Here is a 20,836-nt window from a genome sequence, read left to right on the forward strand (position 1 = left end):
GCCACTCACCTTAGAGCACAGGAAATAGCGATTTTGGTGTGCGCTTTGAATTTGCTTCCCATACTTTCATGCATCTAATTCGACAGAAGAGAGTATTTTAATAATTGGATTCCTGGCAGCGATCTATTCGCCTCAGATCTGACTACCATCTCCACCTCTAAATATTAATGCATTACTTGAAAGCAAATTCCAAAGAGCTACATTTGAGCTGCAAGTAAGTCCTATTCAGGCCTTCCTTTTAGCGTTCTGCAGACATGTGTCTCCAGGGACCAGCATGCTAGGTCTGTCCCCTCTCGTGGTCCTCATTGCTCCCCAACTCAAGGGAGGGCGCTCTTGTGAAAAAGGAAGCCTTCTGTAGTTGTGAATGCTCCTTGCACATTTTATAACCCCCGTTTCACACAGTGGCCCTCCAAGGGTTGCAGGGTGAGAGCCTAGAGCTAGCATGTTCATCCCTGCTCCAAATAAGGTTACAAAGATGAAGAAATGTAAGAACTCTTTACATAACTTTGAGTAGGACATAAACAGCACTCTTCCTAAAAGAAATCGTCTGCTTTCAGTGCGAAGGTAGGTTTTTGGGAGAAAGCATATGACCTACATACATTTCTTTGATGTTATGAAAGACACAGCTTTTTGGGTAAATATTGTCTATGCTTTAGATGCACTAACTCCAAATAGTTGAAACAAATTATTTTTCCCCCCATTTCACTGAGACATGCTTCCACTGTAATGTTTTTCAATATGAAATTTATTGAGGATTTCTTTATTATTCTTTTACTGTCACTGTCAAAATGAGAGCGGCGAATGCATTTTGCTGTGTAATCATCTGCCGAATTATGTAGACAGTATATGGTGGAGAGCTCCCAGCTTCAATGCTTTGCAAAAGTAAACATTTTAATGATTCAAAGGACCCTTGCTTGTTTGAAGAATAAGAAGAAGAAGAGGAGGAGGAGGAGGACCTTTGGATTTAATATCCCGCCTTTCACTCCCTTTAAGGAGTCTCAAAGTGGCTAACAATCTCCTTTCCCTTCCTCCCCCACAACAAACACTCTGTGAGGTGAGTGGGGCTGAGAGACTTCAGAGAAGTGTGACCAGCCCAAGGTCACCCAGCAGCTGCATGTGGAGGAGCAGGGAAGTGAACCCGGTTCCCCAGATTACAAGTCTACCCCTCTTAACCACTACACCACACTGGCTCTCTCTCTTTGGAGAAACTATCCTTCCATCCAGGGCTTCTGATGGCAGCACTCCACTCAACTTGAAGCAATATTTGTGTCCAAAAGGTTTTATGCCAGTGCAAGGAGAACAAGTCTGGGGGGGTGCTCATGAATAGTCTTGTGTTCCACCTTTACTCACCTTCATACAGTGAAGTCCAGGAATGACTGGACTTTCTAGGTCACTTTGGAAGAGAAGGCTTATACCTTCTCACTAAGAGCTCCTCAAGACTGATAAGATTCTAAGAGTCTTGCTGCCATTTGGCTCCTCATCTCCCTAAGCTGCCATCTATTAGGAGCTATTCCACCTTGCTACAGCACAACCCGCTCCATTAATTTGGCTGAGAAACCAGTTGCCATTTGGACCCCCACCTCCCAGAGCTGTCACCATTTACCCCAGTCATCATAATGACAATTATGTAAGGTTCTTGCTTTCTTTCCACTTCCTCCCCCCCTTTTTTTTTCCTTTTGTGTTGCCTCTGCTTAAACTGTAATCCCACAGAGAAGGGCTTTATTATTCTGGAGTGTTTGTATAGTGCCTAGGAAACTTTGGGTATTTTATAAATGAATAATACCAACAAAAAATACTAATAATAGCAGCAAAACGTAGCTTGGCATTTATATGAGTAAGTCCCAAGAAGCCTTGGGCTTTGTCCCAAACCAGGGTTTGGTTCTGGTTTGTGATCCTAGTTCGCAGGCAAGTGCAAAGCGTAGCTTGCCTCTTTGAACAGCAAGCTATGGTTTGCTACAAAGAAAGCTCCGGAGGAAATATGAGCCTACAAAGGGAGGAAAGGCGAGTCTGGGGTCAATGTAATTCTAAATTATGGTTTGGCACTATAACTGAGCAACAAACCCATTCTTCTTCCCATATGATAAATGCGGACGCCCCGATTTCCTGGGGCAGGAAGCTGTTACGAATTGTGATTTCCTTCTGCTTGCAGATATGGAACATTTCCTTAAATATTTATGGAAAGATGCCCTCAGCTTAAACATTATAAATACACATTACTGTTTGTTTGAGTATAAACTTTAAAAGGAATAAAAGTGAAAAAAGGAATGAATTGGGGTGGGGACAAGTGGGGAGAGACACAGAGGTTTGAATTGCTACGCATTTTTCAGGCCATTAACAGACCATCTTTTTTAAAAAATAATGCATACCTGGACGGTAAAGCTAAACATTAGCAAAACACAGTGTTGCATTAGTTCCACCAAAGCCAAAAGAATTACTGAGAGCAATACGCCACTTTTCACTTCTCCATTCTTGGGGTACTAGCGGAACATAATTGAGGTCAAACGGTGCTTCCGTCTGATCTAGATTTAGAGTAGGTGGTAAAATTCCATGGTAACAACTCAAAGCAGTGAAAGCCGCCTCAATAGCTCCTGCAGCACCCAAAAGATGGCCCGTTGCTCCCTTTGTTGAGGAAACTGCAAGAGAATATGCATGTTCTTTGAAGAGTCCTTTAATAGCTTGATTCTCTGCAGCGTCTCCTAGTGGAGTGGAGGTGGCGTGAGCGTTGATATATGTTACATCTTCAGGGCAAATTCCAGCATCTTTCATTGCTGCTGACATGCATCTAGGGAGGAGAATGAAAAAGAAAGAGATTTGTGTTACTTAAGTTCATAGCCTGATGGAATACTAAGCCATGGTTTAGCAGCACGCATAAGGGTCTCCACAAACCTAACCAAGCATCGAGTTCAAACACTCTTTTGCTTTCTCTCTTCTTCTGGCTGGAAGTAGCATTTCTGTCAAGTTTAGCTTTGCTTTCAAAAAACCTTACCTATGAACCAGGGATCCCAGTTTACAGCAAACTGGTCTGTTTCTAAATAAGCCACTGTCTAACTATTATTATTATTATTATTATTATTATTATTATTATTATTATTAAATTAATTTATACCTCTCCCATCTTGCTGTGTTGCCCCAGCCACTCTGGGCGGCTTCCAACACACACAAAAATAATAACAAAACATCAAACATTAATAGTAACAATAAGATCCTATTTAAAAAGTCACAATACCTTTAAAATAAACAACTTATACCAAATAAAGCAGTGTTCAATAATACATTAGAATCCAATAGTACACACTAAAATTAAACATCAGCAAGTAAACAGTTTACACTTATAAATTACAATAAAGAATTACTCCCTCATAATCGATAAAAATAGCAGCAAATCACAATACAGTGGTACCTCTGGTTACGTACTTAATTCGTTCTGGAGGTCTGTTCTTAACTTGAAACTGTTCTTAACCTGAAGCACCACTTTAGCTAATGGGGCCTCCTGCTGCCGCCACACCGCTGGAGCACGATTTCTGTTCTCATCCTGAAGCAAAGTTCTTAACCCAAGGTACTATTTCTGGGTTCGTGGAGTCTGTAACCTGAAGCGTCTGTAACCTGAAGCGTATATAACCCGAGGTACCACTGTACATAAAACACCACAAATCATATGAAATTATTTTTAAAAAACAACAAAAGCCTATCCCTGAACTCCTCTCCTCCCAGCTGCTTCTGCTGTTCTCAAAGTCATGGTCTGGGAAAGACTCCCAGGGCTGGAGGGTGGGGCAAGGAAGGTGGCTCACAGATTTAATCAGTTCACACCTAATAGCCAAGATTCTTTGAAAGTAAACTAAACTTGGCGCAAGCCCTCCTCCCAACTGTGCAGGAGAAGGAGTGCGTGACCCTCTGCTCAGCTTCATGGAGACCCATCCATGTGCCGCTAAACCACGGTTTAGTGTTGCATGTGAATGCAACCACTGTGCACGAAAGCGATTAAACCCTAAAACTACAATCATGCATTCATCCATCGTGCAACTTCACAAGATCACCATTCTGTATTCAACATGCAGCCTCAGCAGATGAAAATGAGTAAGAGTCAATTCCATAGGATACATCCTTAAGGCAGGGATAAATGCATTTGTCTTGCATGTTAGGTCATGTTAATTGAAATATTCCATAGAATCTATGGCCAAGCTAATGCCGAAGTGGAAAATTCAGTCCTAATGAGCCGAAGGCATTAATTATCTTGAATGTTCTGCTGTGTTACTTGCCATCTTTAAAAGGAAATAATATTTCCACAAACATTAGTAGCAGCCATGTCTCTTTGAAACTGAACAAGCATATCTAATTAATGTAGGTAAACATTGTCCTATGTCCTTTGCCATTCAAAATGGGTAAGGGGGATTAATTTTACTTCTGCAATATTATTAATCATTTCTAGAAGACTACTGAACAGATACAAAGTGCTTCACAATTCTTTTCTAACTTAATTCTCACAATTGGCTTCAAGGCAGTATTGAATGAGAGATCATGGTTTGGCCAGGTGTGCCAACAAGGTTTTCTGGGTCTGGTATATTGTATATGGATTGAGGCCCTTGCTGCACTCAAAAGAGAAGGCAGAAATTTGCATAAAATTTGCATACACTTTATGCCACATACAATTTTGTACACTCTTTTGCAGGTGGGGCAGAGGAGTGCCCAAAAATAAATTGAGGGTCCCAAACAAGTAATAATATCTATGACAGACAAAATATAACTGGTGGTTCCCTCGCTGCGAGAAGTGATGTTACAGGGAACCAGGCAGAGGGCCTTCTCGGTAGTGGCGCCCGCCCTGTGGAACGCCGTCCCACCAGGTGTCAAGGAAATAAACAACTATCTGACTTTTAGAAGACATCTGGTGGCAGAGTGCTGCATGCTCTAGTTATCTCCCGCTTGGACTACTGCAATGCGCTCTACATGGGGCTACCTTTGAAGGTGACCCGGAAACTACAACTAATCCAGAATGTGGCAGCTAGATTGGTGACTGGGAGTGGCCGCCCTCCAAGACCATATAACACCGGTCCTAAAAGACCTACATTGGCTCCCAGTACGTTTCCAAGCACAATTCAAAGTGTTGGTGCAGACCTTTAAAGCCCAAATGGCCTCAGCCCTGTATACCTGAAAGAGCGTCTCTACCCTCATCGTTCAGTCAAGACAATGAGGTCCAGCTTTGAGGGCCTTCACTGTGAGAATTGAGGTTACAAGGAACCAGGTAGAGGGCGTGCTCGGTAGTGGCGCCCGCCCTGTGAAACACCCTCCCATCAGATGTCAAGGAAATAAGCAACTATCTGACTTCTAGAAGACATGGGAAGTTTTGAATCTTTGATCTTTTATTGTATTTTTAATATTCTGTTGGGAGCCGTCCAGAGGGGCTGGGGAAACCCAGCCAGATGGGCGAGGTATAAATAATGAATTCTTGTTGTTGTTGTTGTTGTTGTTGTTGTTTACATGTCACAGAATTCAGAGTACACTGCAGAGCCATGGCTGAGTGCTAGAGCACAAGCTTTGTGTACAAACGGTCCTATGTTCAATTTCCACCATTTCAATGTAGGGCTAGGAGAGACTGCTGCCTGAAACCCTGGACAGCAGTCAATACCAGTGAATATGGAGCTATCTAAGGCAGTCTGACTCAATATATATGACAGCTTCCAGACTGGGCTGGGAAGTTCAAAAATAAGTATTAAACATTAGGGAATTTCTAATGCATGGATTGATTCCCAATATAGAACACAATTTTAGAATTATTTAAATGTGGTTTTTACCTGAGGGCACCATCCCCGTTTGGATTTGGGGCTGTTATGTGGCAAGCGTCACCTGAGAGTCCGTAGCCCAAAATTTCCGCGTACAGTTTAGCTCCTCTCTGTGCTGCGTGCTCATATTCTTCCAAAACCAAAATGGCGGCACCTTCTCCCATGACAAATCCTTCCCTCAGCGGGTGGAATGGCCGGCAAGCCAGCTGGGGGCTTGAGTTAAAGCTAGTGGCCAGAGCCCGAGCTCTGGCAAACCCAGCTAGAGACAAGGGGCTAATGCAAGCCTCCGTCCCCCCAGCCAACATCACATCAGCATCACCGTAGGCTACAAATCGAAAGGCGTCTCCGACAGCATGTGTTCCTGTGGTACAGGCTGTGGATACAGCATGGTTGGGTCCTTTCAGCTGGTATCTGATGCTAATATGACCTGCCGCCATATTGACCAAGATCTTTGGAACAAAGAATGGGCTGACTTTGTTGTAACCCTTTGTTGTGAACATGGAGGCCGTGTCAGAAATGTCTTCCAGCGGAACCATTCCCATCCCGATAGCCACACCAGCATTCAAATGGTCCAGTTCAGATTGCGGGTGCCACCCAGAGTCTTTTATTGCTAAGTCGGCAGCAGCTATGGCCATGATGGTGGCAGATGACATGGCCTTGCTCTCTGATTTCGACACAAAGCTTTCTCTGTGGAACTGGCCCTCGCCAACCCCCTTCGGCACACAGGCGGCTATTTTACATGGGACGGCCGAATATTCCTCCCCTTCAAGAGCAACGACCCCACAGTTTCCCTGGAGAAGGTTGTTCCACACAAGTTGCGTTCCGACGCCCAGGGGCGACACCAACCCAATGCCTGTGACAACCACTCTCCTTCGGCTGCGAGGAGTTGGGCCCGTGCTCAAAGGCTTTCTCACGATTCTCAAACGCCGATGTACTTGGGAACCTTGAAGATTGAGGCATGCCGTTTTTAAGACATCTCTTGAGAAGTGGAGAAGCATGGCGGCAGTTTTCAGAAATGAATTCCTGTAGGACAAAAAGGCAACTCTATTATTCTTAACTGTTATGGAATCAGTTGTGGAGAAAAACTGTGGGTGCACTACATTTAAAAGAAACAAAGATGTTCTTTCTAATCCATGCCTGTTTTTCATTTAAAGAATTTTTTGGTTGCAATTTGATACCAGCAGTGCTATTTTTCTAGAAAAAGAGGCGCCGGAACTCACCATGAACGCCTCCCTTGTTCTCTTATAATAGTAATGGCACCCAATGGAGTGGGGCTGGAACTGAGTTCTGGTGAGTACCAGCTAAAAAAGCCTTGGATACCAAGGATATGGGACTTTTTAAGGCCTGGTGACCATACTTCCAAATTATTCTAACACAGAACAATGCTGAAATTGGCCTTTGGGCTACATGCCAAAATAATGAATGGGTCAATTAATTAAGAATTAAAATGTACATGGTAGCTTCCAAGACAATATTTTTTAGAAAGGCCCATATGCTATTATGCTACCTGCTCAAGAAACTCTCTGAAATTGGAACTCGACCTTGCTCAGCTCTCTTGTGAAGATGGGAATCAATTAAGAGGTAAAGCAATTTCAGTTGGAACCCTGCAAAGGCTGTATATTTCAGTCCCAATATACAGCCTTTGCAGGGTTTGAAGTGAAATTGCTTACAATAACTTATTAGGTCACAGTTTGCTAGGAGACATCGCTATGATATAGTTGGCAGATTAGACAAATAATCAAAATAATTGGTACAATAACTAGCTATATCACAAGCAACTCAGTTTGCACTGTAGAGTATTCTAAAGCTTGGACAAATTAGTTCATATACTTGTTTCCCTTCCTGTCTTTTCTCTGGCAAGGACCTGGGAGACTAGGGTTCAGATCCCTGCTCAGTCATGAAACTCACTGGGTTACCTTGGGCCAATCACAGACACTCAACCTAACCCTACCTCAAAGGGTTGTTGTGAGGATCAAATGGTGAGGAAGGGGGGTCATGAATGCCAACTTGAGTTCATTGGAGGAAAGGTGGGAAATAAATGTGATAAATAAATAAATATAAATAAACAACCAGTTTAGGGGCACCCAAGGGATTTGACATGCCCTTTAGGATTGTTGCTCTCTGCACCCCTGCCCACATGCTTTTGAGCAGCAGAATTCAAACACTGAATGTCGCAAACTGCTTTTCAAGGTCTCCTCATCTTCAGTGGCAGTTTATTATACCTCATGCAATGCTTCTGCATGGGAAACAGCAGCTCCCTCTGGCAGATAGAACTAGCTGTGTGGTTGTTCAGATTTTTCTGCATTTAGACAAAAGGATTTCCATAAACATGTGAGGTGACAAAGAGGAAAGAGGGTGGAAAGGTTTCGAATGCAAAATCAGGTGGGCCTTCTGACTTATTGGGAGATGGGAGAGACAGATAAAAGAATAAAATAAATCCATGGATTAAAAAAACCGAAGTATTTTCCCAAAATACTTGCTATTTTGTGTGAATAACAAATGCACACCATATATCAGATTATACCCTCCAGCTGTAATTGTATCATGCAGAATAAATACCCGCTTTCTTGCTTCAGTAACATATCTAGCAAGATTTTGCCCCCTATCCAGCAAAAGTTAATTGTAAACTAGGGTTGCAATCCTAAATGCATCTGCTAAGGAGTAAGCCCCATTGACTACAGTGGGACTTACTTCTGAGAAAACATGCATAGGACTGTACTGCATGCATAGGACTGTACTGCAAGTTCTTCCAAAAGCAACAAGACTTTTCAGTGGGACATGGAGCCAGGTCCTAAGCATGTTTATCGTGAGGAAAATCTCACAGGGTTAATTGTATTTGGACTTAACTCTGTGCCAAGTGTGGATAGGATTGCAGCCTCAGTCATTACGATTACATTTGTGCTGGGCTTTAGACCATGTGCAGAATTTTGAAAAGAATATCTGCAGTGCTTTTTTTTCTTGGACGATGCAGGGGTACACATACCCCTAAACATTTTGTGAATCTTTGTACTTTTGTCCATTTACTATATTTATTTTTCCCGATTTGAACTATAAAATGGTTATTTCCTTGAGTCAAAATGAGAGTACCCCCTAAACATTTTTTTTTAGAAAAAAAGCACTGCCCTTACCCTTAGCTTGCCCATTAATGAGGAAACAGGCACCTACACCAGCCATTTCAGTGGCTGAAAAGCGCTGAATATCTGAATTGTGGAATTAGATTTGCACAATACAGAAGACACAGATCCGTTCATCTGAATGTGCAGAAGATGTAACGTGGTGCAGTTTTCAGCTGGGATGAAAGCGTGCGTGATGCCAAAATTGAAGAGCGTGCATTTTCTACGATGATGAATGAAGAATGTGCTTGACCACATGACACGATAAATGCACCTGCTTCATTCTGCTATGAGGATTGACTCCCTCCGAGCAGCATAGATCACTTAACAAATATAGGTGAGTCTGATTTATTTCTCTCTTTTTAAATATATATATATATATATATATATATATATATATATATATATATAACTTTGTTTCAGAATTGCAAACACACACAAATGACAAATCCTGACACGACTGACAAAAAAAAAATGGGTCACCTTTTGGGGGGGCGGAGCTAAAATACTAAACATGTTATTTTGCAAAAAACATAACCATGCGATCACAGCATAAACCAGCTCAATGAATCCTTCAACAAATCAACCTGGGAAATGCAGAAAACAATAGGGAGCCTGATTTCTTTCTAACCCAAAGGGAGTGCCTACAGTTTGGCCACTCGCATTTCTAGTGAAAATAACAACCAGAAAGAAGCTGGTTCTTGAGCTTTAATAAGGTCTAGACTAGAGTTTCGAATGTGATGGCAGTGGCGTCATTCTCGCTGCTGCGCATGCTCAACAACCCTAAAAAATAAATAAATAAACCAACGCGCAGGGGCGGAGCGAAAACGTCGCTGCGTTCACAGAAGTTTCTGAAAGGGGAGGGAGGATTCCGCCCGCTCGCCTCGCTTTCTGGAGTCGCCGCCGCCGCCGCTTGAGGCAGCTTTATCCCGAATTGAGTGCGGGCGGGCGCACAGCAAAGTCCAACTTCCTTGCTCGCTGGCAAAGACACCCGGGGTGGTCAAGTGCCGCTGTGGGAGGATGGCGGCCGCCGTGGGACCCTCCGCAGCGGCGCGCTCGTCCCTGAATCCCACAGAGACGTTTTTAGAGGCCTCCCGTTTGCTGCTTACCTATGCGGCTAAATAGCATCAGGTGAGGGGGTGCGGACGGGCCCGGCAAACAACAGTGCCGAGGGTGGTGAGACGGCTTGCGCCTGTGTCGTCTCCTCGCGGAGGCCGCCGGGACACGACGGCACGTCTTGGTAAATAAAAGCTTTTGGACCATGGATGGAAGAGCTGCGTGTAGTGCCGCGGGCGGGCAAGGCAGTGATTGCCTTGACGTTGCCCTGTTTACACAGAGTATCGGTTTGCCCATGTTGCGTTGGGTCAGCTGCAACCAGATCTCTCCCTCCTGTGGGGCCAGTTGCTTAAAAATAAATACAGTAGCAGTCGTGAAGGCCCCTGTCTTGCATTTGCTTCTGCTGTGTGGCCTTACCATTGTGCCCATTCGTTGCATCAGGGTGTATATATAATATAATATGAAGCTTTATCTCAGTGCTCCTATTGAACTGTGAGACACATGCTTCTGGCCTACTGGGATAGGAAGCCTTTCCATCTGCATTCCTGGTAGATCTTAATTTTGAAGAACCTGTCTGTGGTGGCAGGCACCACATGCAGATTAGAGAGCCTGGGAGTGATAATTACACGAGAACCTCTGTGGATATACAGAGTGCATTTCCTCCTCCACTGAATTTGTTATGGTGCTTTCAGGCCAGAGAGTTAAGATCTCCAGGTACAGGTGTCAGAATGACTGCAACAGAAAGGCCATTTTAGGAATAAAGTTTTAGAAACAAGGAAAAAATAAAATAAATCAAAATACTGGGGTGTGTTAAAGAAGCCCGAGGAAACAATCTGGAACACTACCAAGATATCCCAAACCAGAACGTTTATATGAGGTATAGAATGGAGTGGTGTGGAAATCCTCCAGAAATCTTAAGAATCCACCTTTTGAAGTAATGGAGCCGGTTAATATTTATGACTGGGGGAAGGGAGGGGAGGAGGGGAAAACCACTGCTTTTGAAAAATGCTAAATACTGTAACTAAATTCACACCAAGAGAAATTCAGCCTTGAAGAGTGCTTGTTTTACAATAGACAGCTGTTTGAAAACACTGCCCAGAAATTTAATTGAGTAGCTGCATATCAAACTGCATAATTGAAATACCACAGGACCAAATGGGAATCATGTTGATCTACACACTGAATCTACCTTCTAAGTACCGTAGTTAAAATGAGTTTTCAAAGATCCCAGGATATCTGGTTCTGAGGTATTCTAAAGAATCAGACTGGCACACCCTACAAAATAAAATGAAATTTGAACTTAATGCAAGAAATGTAGCTTCTTTTTTAAGGTTGTGGCTTACTGCAACACTCCTATTTAGTTCCTGTTTATTAGGATTCCTTCTGTAAACTTTTGCCTAAGCAATCACTGGAATAGGAAGTGTTTTTAGACTTCCGGGGTTGCTACATCAGACTAATTCTAGTTCAATCTGGTGTGCAGATCTGATTATTTTGGATGCCTTATAACATGGTGCTTCAGGTTGTTTTAATAGTAAAAATGGGTTCTGGTTAGGAAGGGTTAATAAAATCTTAATTTTACAAGGGTATTGGGTCTTATTACTAAATAAGGTTCTTAAGTGTCTGAATGGGAAAGGTTTTGGCATTAAAGACATGTGTGATAGCTAGTGATGCTCCTTTTGTACAATCTATATCAATTATTTTTTCTTCTTACACACGTTTACCAGCTTCTGAATAGACATATACAGGATTGTGCTGTCAATTCCATATATTTCAGTTAGATTTCTGTGAAGAAAGATTAACGACTTGTATAATGAAAGGGCAATGGGGTTGCTGCATTTAATACAACAGATTGCTGTTACCAGTTTGATGCCCAAAACTTCCCTAAGCTGGGAAAATAGCTCTTCAAGCCTCTTTATGTGGCAATGACAGCTGGTTCAACAACTGGTTGTCATTTTTTTTCTGAGCCCAGGGACAGACACTTCAAAGAGGAAGAGAGAATGATCACATGGAGTCTGTCCCTAGAAGTGAGGATTCACAGAAGTAAGAATCCTTTTCTGCTAGTTGGAAAAATCAATACAGATCAATAAAACCCATGCATATTGATCAGTTTAGATTATGTGCTGGGAGATCTAGGCTAACTGGCTTGGGCAGATGGGAGTTGTAGTCCAAAACATCTGGAGGGCACCAGGTTGTTAAAGGCTGTTCTAGGCACCAAAAATAAAGAGAGAAGCTTTGCTTGATGCTGACAGGACATAACATTTGGCATTAAGCAGTGTTAGAAACTGGGAGAGAAAAGCTAGGAGCCAAATGGCTTCTGGGACTTGGATAAGGTAAAGGTAAAGGGACCCCTGACCATTAGGTCCAGTCGTGGCCGACTCGGGTTGCGGCGCTCATCTTGCTTTATTGGCCGAAGGAGCCGGCGTACAGCTTCCGGGTCATGTGGCCAGCATGACTTAGCTGCTTCTAGTGAACCAGAGCAGCGCACAGAAACACCATTTACCTTCCCGCCGGAGCGGTACCTATTTATCTACTTGCACTTTGATGTGCTTTCGAACTGCTAGGTTGGCAGGAGCAGAGACCAAACAACGGGAGCTCACCCCGTCGCAGGGATTCGAACCGCCGGCCTTCTGATCGGCAAGCCCTAGGCTCTGTGGGTAAACCCACAGTGCCACCCACGTCTCATGGGACTTGGAAAGTGGGTGCTAAAACAGAATGTCTAGACGCCACAGGGTGTGGGTGTGTCAGCAACACTTTTTATTTATTATTTTGATAAGCATGAATTAATATGCAATTCACATAACTGACACATTGTTAATATAATATTTTTAGCAGAAATTGTTAATACATATTTAATTTGGTGTTTACAATAAAAAATACACACTCCATTTTTCAAAACACTCTACTCTTTATTGTTAAACTCCTTAACATATTGTCTATCCTTAACATATACTTCGAAGCTTCAAAGCACATGCATTTCAGTAATCCTTGAGTGTCAGCCAGGTGCAAAAAAATGGCGCCCAGACTTTTTGAGGTGCTCGCAGATGAAGAATCTTTAGGTCCAAAATGCGCACCTGGCACCCTCCTAATTTCGAACCCTGGCACACTAGAGATGCATCCCTAGAGAGGGCATCTCACATACAGTGGTACCTCGGGATGCGAACGGAATCCGTTCTGGAGCCCTGTTCACATCCTGAACAGAACATAAGACACATCTGCGTGTGCACTGGTCGTGTTTTGACTGTCTGCGCATGGGCGAGTGGCGAAACCCAGAAGTAATGCACTCCGTTACTTCCGGGTCACTGTGGAGCGCAACCCGAAAATACTTATCCTGAAGCGTATTTATCCCGAGGTATGACTGTATATGTAACTGAGCATTTTCTTAATATGGGAAGTTTAGGGATGCAGTAGAAGGTCTCTAAGGATGACAGCTTCCTTTGGGCAAGAGCATCTGGGAGAAGTCAGTCCCAAGCCATTTTTTACTTTTAACTAAACACAAGAACTTTGAATCACATCCAGAAATGGCTCACCAGCCAGTATAGTGACTAGCTATATACCCTACAGCTGGTCCTAGTTAGCATCTTGGCAGCTGTATTTTGAGCAGACTGAAGTTTCCGAGAAATCTTCAGAGACAAACCCAGAACAATATGTTGTGGTAATCTAAGGGGGGGGGGGTGAGTTACCATGGTGTGGAGAACAGCCAGGTTTTATCTCTCTTTGCTTTTCTATATACATAAGATTGGACTCCATGGATGAAATCTTAAGCATGGTTATGGAACATCTGAGAAAATGTTGTTAAGGCTTCAATGTTTAATGTGCATTTCAGAGAGCAACTACAGCTTCGTAAGCTGAAAACATACAACTCCAAGTGTGCTTTTACTTGGAAATAAGTTCCACTGAGATCATTATAAGTATACTTAGGATTGGGGTGTGAGTGACAGAATCAACATCTGTGATGATAATATCGACTTCCAGCTGTGCACAGATGAGGAAGAATCTTGTATTAAGAACATGAAGCAAGAACAAAGCTCTGCTTAGTTCCAAATCCTGTTTTTCCCATAGTGGCCATTCCAATGCCTATGGGATGCCTGCAAGCCGGCAGTAGCCACAAAATTGCCCTTTCCTGTTGCTCCAAAGTAATTGGCTTAAAGGTAAAGGGACCCCTGACCATTAGGTCCAGTCGCAGACAACTCGGGTTGCAGCGCTCATCTCGCTTTATTGGCCGAGGGAGCCGGCGTACAACTTCTAGGTCATGTGGCCAGCATAACTAAGCCGCTTCTGGCGAACCAGAGCAGCGCACGGAAATGCTGTTTACCTTCCTGCCAGAATGGTACCTATTTATCTACTTACACTTTGACGTGCTTTCGAACTGCTAGGCTGGCAGGAGCAGGGACCGAGCAACGGGAGCTCACCCCATTGCGGGGATTCGAACCGCCGACCTTCTGATCGGCAAGTCCTAGGCTCTGTGGTTTAACCTAATAACCTCTGATCCTGGAAGTAGTATAGAGCTATCATGCTTTTAGCCACTGATAGCCTCTTCCCTGAATTAGTCTAATCCTCTTTTACAGCTGTTAAAGTTGGTGACCATCATCATCACATAGAACCGCCCCCCCCCCCCATTATTCATCTTTTGCTGGTGGAAAATAAAGACTGGAAGGGATTTTAAGGCCACGTAGTTGAGTCCACGACATGGCTTCATGGCTTCTCTCAGCTTCATGGCACTAGGTCCTAGACATCTTTCTCTGATGCTTTTCCAACAGCAGTCTTTGCAAGGTTGCAATGTTGAATGAAAAACTGGAAAGTATAGCGGGGAACTGAGGTGTGTTACTCAGTTGTTTTTTCCTCCAGTTGTTTAAGATCTCTTTCTTTATCTACTTCCTCCCCTGGAGAAAATATATATTTATTATTCGTTTCTTGAATTTCTATCCCAAGAAGGTCTTTCTCGGTCTTTTCTATCCCAAAAAAGGTCTTTTTCAGTCTTTTCTTGTGCTGGGGGGGAGCAGGTGGGGGAAGAGAGAATTTTGAGTAGTGCAACAGCCAGAGAAGAGAGTTTTAGCAGCAGTACTAGTCCTCCACTCAAGATTGCAGCTTCCTGAAGCTGATTTAAAAACAGTGGTGGCAGTGATGATAATAATTGTGGTGATTATGATAATGATAGCATGAATACACACAGGTGTGTGTCACACCTGAGTTTCAGCCTGAGACTCGAAGTGACATTGGTTCATGTTCTAACCATAGGAACATAGAAACCTTGTACCAGCCTGGACACAAAAGTTGTTGAGCTGCTCTCTTTTTTTTGCCAAAGTTGTTGAGCTGCTTTTGAGGGAAATCGGCAAAAACGACACTACCGACATGGGTTGCCATACGTCCAGATTTTCCCAGACATTTTGACGATTTCTGCCTGGAGGTTGCTCCCGGCTGCTGTATTCCGGGTATGTTCAGGAAATTCCGGGTATAGTGGTATCTCGGTTTACGAACTTAACCCATTCTGGAAGTCCGTTCTTAAACCAAAACCGTTCTTAAACTGAGGCGCGCTTTCCCTAATGAGGCCTCCCGCCGTCGGTGCCCTTCCACCGTTTGGCTTCCATTCTTAGACTGAGGTAAAGTTCTCAAACTAAGAAACTATTTCCATTTGTGTGGAGTTTGTAAACCAAATCGTTCTTAAACCGGACTGTTCTTAAACTGTGGTACCACTGTAGATGACACCCCTAGGACAGCTCAGTTGGTTAGAGCATGGTGCTGATAACGCCAAGGTTGCAGGTTTGATCCCCATATGGGATAGCTGCATTGCAGGGGGTTGGACTAGATCAGGCATAGGCAAACCTGGCCCTCCAGATGTTTTGAGACTACAATTCCCATCACCCCTGACCACTGGTTCTGTCAGTTAGGGATGATGGGAGTTGTAGTCCCAAAACATCCGGAGGGCTGAGTTTGCCTATGCCTGGACTAGATCATCAGGATCCCTTCCAACGCTACAATTCTATGATTCTAAGTCAGACCATTTGTTCCTCTGGCCCGGTATGGCCTACACTGATTGCCAGCAGGACCTCAGGTTTTCAGGCTTTGACCCTCCGTTTTCATTGTGCAAAATCGTAACAGTGGCTTGTCGTACAGAGTTACTGAGAGCATAAGCAATAAAAGACCTAAAAAGATCTTTTGAAACTTTTTTATTTTTATTTTTAAATAGTAAATTTTATTAGTATTTTCCACACAACAACAACAAAACGAAAAATAACAATACACAAAACACAAAAACGAGCATATGAAAAACAAATCCAGCTCTTACAAATTAATAATATAAACACTAAAAAGGAAAACATTGACTTCCACCAATCCCACAGCACCTCCTTTACCTCTCATTGTATCTTCCTGTTTTCCTTATCATCTCATTCCTAGCATCTAGATATAAATCCCTGTTTCTTATCCTTTCACTTCACAAGGTTATTCCAGACTCAGCCAGATTTCTGTCCTCGAACCTTGGCTTTTAAGGAATTCGTTTAGGCACTCCCATTCCTTTTTCACTTCACTTTTTGGTTTTTATCTTATTATATCTGTCAATTTGGCTAATTCTAAATATTCCGAAAGCTTACATAACCATTCTTTTGAAACTTAATTTGCTACATAAACAATTGACGGTAGCACATGTGAATTGTGAATCTGCCCAACACCACTGTAGACACCAAAAAGTCCTTTTGGGATAAGACCAATGTACTGCAGGAAGCCATAGCTGAAATGCGAGAGCAGTGTTCCAGGTTGCTTAATCGGATTAAAACACTGTTTTGTAAGTAACTTGAAAGCAATCCTTACATTTTTCTTTTAAATCTATCAGACACCCAAATGAGGAAAAATATCTGTCTATTCGGATTGAAAACCAAGCCTTTTTCACTAGATTGTTGCCTGTCAGAGGAGCTGTTGAATGTCCTTTTGAAATGGGGTTTGAAGAGTTGAGTACCTTCAGATGGGACATTTTCATATAAAACTGCCTTTCCCAACCTGGTGCCCTCCTGATGTTTTGAATCCTTCTGGCGGGTCCCTTACTGTGAGAAATGAGATTACAGGGAACCAGGCAGAGGGCCTTTTCAACAGCGGCGCCGGCCCTGTGGAATGCCCTCCCATCAGATGTCAAGGAATCAAAGAACTACTGTTAGCAACTTTTAGAAGACATTTGATGTTTTGTTATGTTTTTGTATGTGTTGGAAGCTGCCCTGAGTGGCTGCAACCCAGCCAGATGGGTGAGGTGGTATTATTATTAATATTTTCATGATCATTACACATTTGGCACTCTTTCCCCCTTCAGACTTTACCCTGATGTATGAACAGTGTGTGAGCAGGGCCAGAGCAGGATATTACAGTGTACCCTCTGGTTACGGATTTAATTCATTCCGGGGTCCGTGCGCACCCCTAAAAATCCGTAACCAGAGGCGCCACTTCTGTGCGCACACACGGCACAATATAGTGCTTCTGTGCATGTGCGCACGGCGAAACCCAGAAGAATACACTTCTGGGTTTGCCACGTTCGTAACTTGAAAGTTACGTATCCAGAGCAGTACGTAACCAGAGGGTCCACTGTGTATCTGAATCATATGGTCACTAACTCAAACAGGGCCGTGGGTTGTTTCTTCAGGAATGAGAAAGCACTAAGGACTGCAATCCCATAACCTTCGCCCTAGGAGTAATCCCCACTAAAGTCCGTGGAACTTGTATGAGTAGATATGCCTAGGATTGTGCTGTAAATAATTCAGTCCAGGTGCAAAGCCAAGTGGAGTTGCTAGTGCTGGTTTTTGTTTTGTTTTGTTTGATTTTTTGCATCTCAATACAGAAGACTTGACTTTTGTAACTACCATTTCAGGGGGGAAACCTGTCTCATTTTTCCTAAGAACGACACATCGATTGAGCAGCTGCGCAAAATCCGAGACCTAGTTGCTGGGGAGAGAAATAGCCGATTGATTGATTGAATGGATCGAATACAACCGAAATGTCCGGATCCTCTCGAAGAGTAACAGACATGCAGCCTGTTGCACACCGGCCGTCAAGAACTCTTGATTCCAATCAGGACCCAACGGCTCAGCCTGCTGTCATGGTAACCACTTCCAAACTCTGTTACGTTGAACAAGGAAAAAGTATGTGTAAATTTAAGTTTCACCCTCGAGCCGAGTTCTTTAATTCATGTAGCAACTCTTGGGAACCAGTGTGGTGTAGTGGTTAGGAGCGGTAGTCTCGTAATCTGGGGAGCCAGGTTTGCGTCTCCGCTCCTCCACATGCAGCTGCTGGGTGACCTTGGGCTAGTCACACTTCTCTGAAGTCTCTCAGCCCCACTCACCTCAGAGAGTGTTTCTTGTGGGGGAGGAAGGAAAAGGAGATTGTTAGCCGCTTTGAGACTCCTTCAGATACTGATAAAGCAGGATATCAAATCCAAACTCCTCTTCTTCTTCTTCTTGGGAACAGTTTTCGCCTCTCCGTCTGTGAAATGCCAATAGTTATATATTGCATCAGACATTGAGATTGGGGGGAAACCACCTTGTGAGCCAAATTGTGACCCCTTAATTTGGCCTGTAGCCCAGAGGTTCTTCATTCCTGATGTAGACACACACTGAAATCACTCATTTTGTTGCATGATTGTACCTTGGTGCGTGTTGCTGAGTGTACATATGCAGATGCTACTTACCTCTCGATCAGGTGTGAGGAACCTTTGGCACTCTGGATGTCACACAACTACAATTCCCATCATTCCTGGCCATTGGTCATACTCACTGGGGCTCACGAGAACTGTCGTTCAGCAGCATCTGGTGGGCCAAAAGTTACCCATATCTACTCTAGATAAATGGGGAGTCTCCAGCTTTCTGACCTCACATGGAAGGAAACTAAGACAAGGGTCGCTGAGTTTTATTAGGTTTCACCAGGAGGGAAAAGAGAGAGAAATACAACAAGTTTTGATTTAATATGTAACGAAATAAAGTCACACTCAGGCTGGAGAACATGGGGCATTTTGTGATTCTTCCCATGTGTTGTAAAGTCCAGATTCAGAAAGTCTGTTGCTGAAACCAAAGCATACCTGGTTTGGAGTTACAAATGCTTTGTTTTGCTTTCTCTTCCAACTGAAAGAGGCCCCAACTCATACCATGGGGTGATTCACTTCCAGATATTGAGGGGCCAGGCACGGTCTCTGATGATTCCCCACTCTTGAGTACTCTTAATGAGAGCCCTGACTGGCATCAAGTTGTGCTTCCCAAAGGGACAGACATCAAGAAGGCTGTGTCTTGTTTGCCTTATATTTGACCATGATTGACGGTTCCAGTAATCCAGTAAATGTCCCTGCGTTTCACTTGGCTCAGATCTGGGCCTGCTGCTTGGACTATATTAGAACCACACTTCGAGCAGTAATATTTGTCACTGCCTGTACGTGGGTCGGCTTTTGTGCGCATTCAACCTTTAATCCAGGGATGGGGAACCTGAGGCCGACCCAATGTTGGTCTGCAGTTCCTCTCTTCCATGACCATGGACCATCCTGACTGGGACTGGTGAGAATTGGGAGTCCAACAGCAGGTGGAAGCTTTCCCCATTCCTGATTTTAACCTCTCATTCTCCACACCTATCTTCTTCATACACATATAGACCGTGATCAAGGAGACCCAGCAGAACCACTTGGCATTTCTCCTGCCTTAACAGAAGGCCCATTTCAGGACTAAAGGAAGCAATTACCTGGTTTGTCTCCATTTTTTAAAAAAAGTTATGCTTTTGCAGAAGCCAGAGGAAAGGGGTGGCAGGTCTTTCCTGCCCCCACCCTGCATCCCAGAGTGCTCAATAAGCCTCTCCCAAGTGTTGGAACTCCTGAATGGGATGGGCTGTGGGGTAGTAGGAATGTGGATTGCTAAAAATTGGGCAAATACTGCTTTACTGCTTTTGGCTATCAGCTCTCTCCCTCAGACCCCCCCCCCCAAAACACAGCACATGCTATTCAGGGGACCCCCTGAATGTCAAGAATGGTGTTTGGGGGTGCTGCCAGCAGAGGAGAGGTTAGGAAAGTCATGTTCTACTTACCTCCTTTTGGTGCTTCTCTAGATTCCAGTTCTCAGTAGATTGTGCTCCTCATTCCCATGTGAATATACTTCTTTATACCATTTAGAAGAACAAATGACCAGAAAATCTGTTTGAGGCAACTGAAATGAGACATTTCCACCCCCCACCCCCCATTTCAGACATTTGAATCAATCTTCTTGAAGACACTTCAATCAAACTTTCTGCATGTAATGGTATATGAGAACCCTAGTTTACAAAAGAAAGCCTTGGCTTGCATTCCAATCCAAGAACTTAGCAGGAATGCTCATGAAAAGCTGATCCAAGCAAGGAAAATGGACAGAGGTAATAAGTTAGATATGATTTGGAAACGTGACGATATTAACTAGAGCATTTGTGTACAAGTAGGCGTATTTCTATCAATGTACAAAATAGACAGAAGGGGAAGCATTTCAGAATTAGCAGCTGCCAAGTATGGGCCATTGACAAGGTTTTTCTTTAAGAATATTACAGTGGTACCTCTGGTTACATATGTAATTTGTTCCGGAGGTCCGTTCTTAACCTGAAACTGTTCTTAACCTGAGGTACCACTTTAGCTAATGGGGCCTCCTGCCGCCGCCGCACGGTTTCTGTTCTCATCCTTAGGTAAAGTTCGTAACCCGAGGTACTACTTCCAGGTTAGCGGAGTCTGTAACCCAAAGTGTTTGCAACCCGAGGTACCACTGTATTTTACATCTAAAATAAATACTGCCCCAATCCCTCAAATTCATATGCAGCTAAGAATTACTGTTTAGCATCTGTGTACACTGAAAACAAAGAGTTGATTTGATGCTGATTCCATCACCGTTGACTTGATCCTCTTTAAGCAGCTCCCTTTTTGTC

General features: G+C 43.5%; 2 protein-coding genes across 2 annotated transcripts in view; one reads left to right on the plus strand and one right to left on the minus strand.

Moving 5' to 3' along the window:
• Window positions 1-727: 727 nt before the first annotated feature.
• OXSM (3-oxoacyl-ACP synthase, mitochondrial) lies at window positions 728-10,504 on the minus strand. The gene is made up of 3 exons (XM_083578134.1): window positions 9,997-10,504; window positions 5,787-6,797; window positions 728-2,782 (listed from the first exon to the last, which is right to left on the minus strand). The coding sequence occupies exons 2-3, from the start codon at window positions 6,770-6,772 to the stop codon at window positions 2,380-2,382; spliced, it is 1,389 nt and encodes a 462-aa protein (XP_083434260.1). The 5' UTR covers window positions 6,773-6,797; window positions 9,997-10,504; the 3' UTR covers window positions 728-2,379.
• The window catches only part of NGLY1 (N-glycanase 1), a 34,233-nt gene continuing 23,112 nt past the window's right edge, over window positions 9,716-20,836 (plus strand). The window contains exons 1-3 of the mRNA XM_083578107.1: window positions 9,716-10,018; window positions 17,790-18,020; window positions 20,137-20,299. Coding sequence (XP_083434233.1) covers window positions 17,916-18,020; window positions 20,137-20,299 — 268 coding nt within the window. The 5' untranslated portion in view covers window positions 9,716-10,018; window positions 17,790-17,915. The remainder of the gene's footprint in view (window positions 10,019-17,789; window positions 18,021-20,136; window positions 20,300-20,836) is intronic.

Source organism: Podarcis filfolensis (assembly GCF_964270895.1).
Source record: "Podarcis filfolensis genome assembly, chromosome: 12".
Classification (NCBI taxonomy): domain Eukaryota; kingdom Metazoa; phylum Chordata; class Lepidosauria; order Squamata; family Lacertidae; genus Podarcis; species Podarcis filfolensis.

What these genes read in the sequence shown, in the direction of transcription:
- OXSM (XM_083578134.1), bottom strand. Translation starts at nt 6,772, where the DNA reads ATGCTTCTCCACTTCTCAAGAGATGTCTTAAAAACGGCATGCCTCAAT. An exon ending in AACGGGGATGGTGCCCTCAG is followed by an intron (nt 2,783 to 5,786) that starts GTAAAAACCACA and finishes TCTCCTCCCTAG; the next exon opens with ATGCATGTCAGCAGCAATGA.